At 39.6% G+C, this 3251-nt stretch overlaps 1 protein-coding gene across 1 annotated transcript; it reads right to left on the minus strand.

Annotated features, from left to right (window-relative positions):
* Positions 1–1264: 1264 nt before the first annotated feature.
* Positions 1265–1636, minus strand: LOC107473906 (uncharacterized). Its single transcript, XM_016093498.1, has one exon. The coding sequence runs from the start codon at positions 1634–1636 to the stop codon at positions 1265–1267; it is 372 nt and encodes a 123-aa protein (XP_015948984.1).
* Positions 1637–3251: the final 1615 nt, after the last annotated feature.

The raw sequence follows: 3251 nt of genomic DNA on the forward strand, positions 1-3251 counted from the left end.
GTGTGATGATTGGTGTTGTTGTGAGTTCGGTTTTTAAAGTTTCAAAGGCATGCTTACAGTTTTCATCAAAAACAAAAAGGTTGTCAACCACCAGCAAATTGCTCAATGGTTTAGCTATTTTAGAAAAATCCTTGATGAATCTTCTATAGAATCCAGCATGTCCTAGGAAACTTCTAACAGCTTTCACATTAGCAGGCAAAGGAAGTTTCTCTATGATTTCTACTTTTGCCTTGTCAACTTCTATCCCTTTTCTTGAAACTTTGTGACCAAGAACAATTCCTTCGGGTACCATAAAATGGCATTTTTCCCAATTTAAAACTAAATTAGTTTTTTTTTTTTTGCAACGTTTCAAGACTAAGGTTAGATGATGCAAGCAAGCATTGAAAGTGTCACCAAAAATAGAGAAATCGTCCATGAAGACCTCTAAGAATTTTTCAACCGTATCTGAGAAGATAGAGAGCATACACCTTTGAAAGGTGGCTGGAGCATTGCATAGCCCAAATGGTATCCTTCTGTAGGCGAAAACTCCAAATGGACATGTGAAGGAGGTCTTTTCTTGGTCCTTGGGGTCTACCACTATCTGATTATACCCAGAATATCCATCCAGGAAGTAGTAGTAGGCATGGCCGGCCAACCTTTCAAGCATTTGGTCAATGAAGGGGAGGGGGAAGTGGTCTTTTTTGTGGCATCATTCAACCTTTTATAATCAGTACACATCCTCCATCCTGTCACTGTTCTTATGGGAATGAGCTCATTCTTCTTATTAGTAATGACAGTCATCCCACCTTTCTTTGGCACCACTTGAACTGGGCTCACCCATGAGCTATCAAAAATAGGGTAGATAATCCCAGCATTCCAGAGCTTCATCACTTCCTTTTGAACAACCTCTTTCATTGTGGGGTTTAGTCTTCTCTGAGGTTGCACCACAGATTTAGAATCTTCCTCTAAAAGTATCTTATGCATGCCCATTGTGAGTTATCAATACAGCAATGAGCCTTTCTTCTTCTTCTTCACTCAAGGTGGAGTTGATGATCACAGGGAAGTTGTTTGTTGTACCCAGGAATGCATATTTAAGGTGTGGAAGCAAAGGTTTCAATTCTTGACTTGGCTTCTCCTCTGTCTTTCTTTCAGAAGAGACTTCAGTCACTTGTTCCTTTAAGGCATCTTGAGTTGTTTCTATCTCTTCTCCTTGTTCCTCTTAACTGATTGCTTCAAATGCTTCCTCCACCAGACCCTCTATCATATCCACTCTCATATAGTTCTCTTACTCAGGAGAATGTTGAATTAATTTGAAAACATTGATGATCATTTGCTCATTGTGCACCCTGAAAAACTTCTCTCCCTTTTCTACATCAATAATGGCCCTTGTTGTGGCAAGGAAGGGTCTTCCCAGGATAATTGAATTATTTCCTTCTTCTTCTGTGTCTGATATCACAAAGTCGGCAGGGAAGATGAACTCTCCAACCTTTACTAATAAGTTTTCCATAACTCCATTGGGAATCTTGATTGATCTATCTGCCATTACAAGTGACATCCTGGTGGGTTTAATTTCCTCTATGGCAAGCTTTTTCATCATTGAGAGGGGTATCAAATTGATGCTGGCACCCAAATCACAGAGAGCTTTCTCCAATGTCATTTTGCCTATGGTGAATGATATGACAAAACTCCCTGGGTCTTTAAACTTTGGTGGAATACCCCTTTGAATTACTGCACTGCATTCTTGAGTGAGCATTACTATTTCTTTTTCATCCCAGCGTCTCTTTTATTTGATAAGCTCCTTTAGGAACTTTGCATATAAGGGTATTTGCTCTAATGCCTCTACAAGTGGAATGTTGATTTCAAGCTTTTTAAAGACTTCTAGGAATTTGGAGAACTGTTGGTCTTTTAGCTCCTTGTTGAACCTTTGAGGATATGGAAGGGAAGGAGTGCAAGGCTTCACCATCTTCCTCTGTTCTGGTGATTGTTCCTCTATGATTTGCTTTCCCTTCTTTAAAGCTTTGAGCTCTTCCTCTTTCTTCTTGAGCTTTTCTTGATCCTTCTCCTCAAGTGTTACTTCTTTCTTGCTGCTGGCCTCATCATTCTTAGCTGGCTTCTTATTGGTTTCCTTGTCATTTGCCAATGTTCTTTCACTCCTTAATTGGATTGCTTTGCATTCTTCTTTAGGATTAGGAATGGTGTCACTTGGAAGTGTATTGGGTGTTCTTTCAGCTACTGCTTGCTTGGACAATTGACCAATTTACCTCTCTAGATTCCTTAGTGAAGCTTCATGGTTCTTGTTGTCTAGCTCTTGATGTTTCATTATCTTTTCCATCATCATCTCCAAGTTGGAGATTCTTTGGGAGTCCTGAGGTGGTTGTGGTTGATTATGGGATATTGAGGGTGGATGAAAGTTATTTTGGTTAGTAGATGGGTTATTGGGTGGATAGTAGTTAGGTTGAGGTTGATTGTTTTGTGGTTTTCTGTATTGGTTTTGGTTAGTGTTTTGATGGTTTTGATGGTTTGTGTTTCTAGAATTATTTTGGTTTGAGTTCCTCTGCCAAGATTGTTGGTTTTGGTTGTCTCTCCACCTCAAATTTGGGTGGTTCCTCCAGGATGAGTTATAAGTGTCTCCATGAAATTCATTTTGACCAACTCCTTGATTGTGCATATAATTGACTTGCTCTTGCTGCTGATCTTCTTGGTTTTCTTCATTCTGTCCCTATCCAGTTGATGGTTGATTTGTAATGTTCACTGCTACAACTTGAAGATCATTAATCCTCTTGGCCATCATTTCCATTTACTGATGGATTTGTTGATGCATCACCTTGTTTTGAGCCCAAATAGTGTCCACACCTTCAAGCTCTAATACACCCTTCCTTTGAGCTGGTTGGTGTTGCCTTTGATGAGCATAGAAGTATTGGTTGTTTACCACAGTGTCTATGAGATTTTGAGCTTCCTCTGCTGTCTTCATTAGTTGCACTGATCCTCCAGCAGAGTAATCCAAAGCTTCTTGAGCTTTGAGAGTCAATCCTTCATAAAAATTCTGAAGTTTGTCCCATTCATTGAACATCTCAGGTGACACTTCCTAATCAAGGCTTTGTATCTCTCCCAAGCCTCATAAAGTGATTCTCCTTCCATTTGAGTAAAGGTTTACACCTCTGTCTTCAATCTTATGATCCTTTAAGGTGGGTAGAACTTGGCTAGGAATTTGCTCACTAGATCCTCCTAATTGTTGATGCTTTCTTTGGAAAATGCTTCTAGCCATTGAGTAG

The sequence above is a fragment of the Arachis duranensis genome, chromosome 2 (assembly GCF_000817695.3).
Source record: "Arachis duranensis cultivar V14167 chromosome 2, aradu.V14167.gnm2.J7QH, whole genome shotgun sequence".
Taxonomy (NCBI): domain Eukaryota; kingdom Viridiplantae; phylum Streptophyta; class Magnoliopsida; order Fabales; family Fabaceae; genus Arachis; species Arachis duranensis.

What these genes read in the sequence shown, in the direction of transcription:
- LOC107473906 (XM_016093498.1), bottom strand. Translation starts at nt 1,636, where the DNA reads ATGACATTGGAGAAAGCTCTCTGTGATTTGGGTGCCAGCATCAATTTG.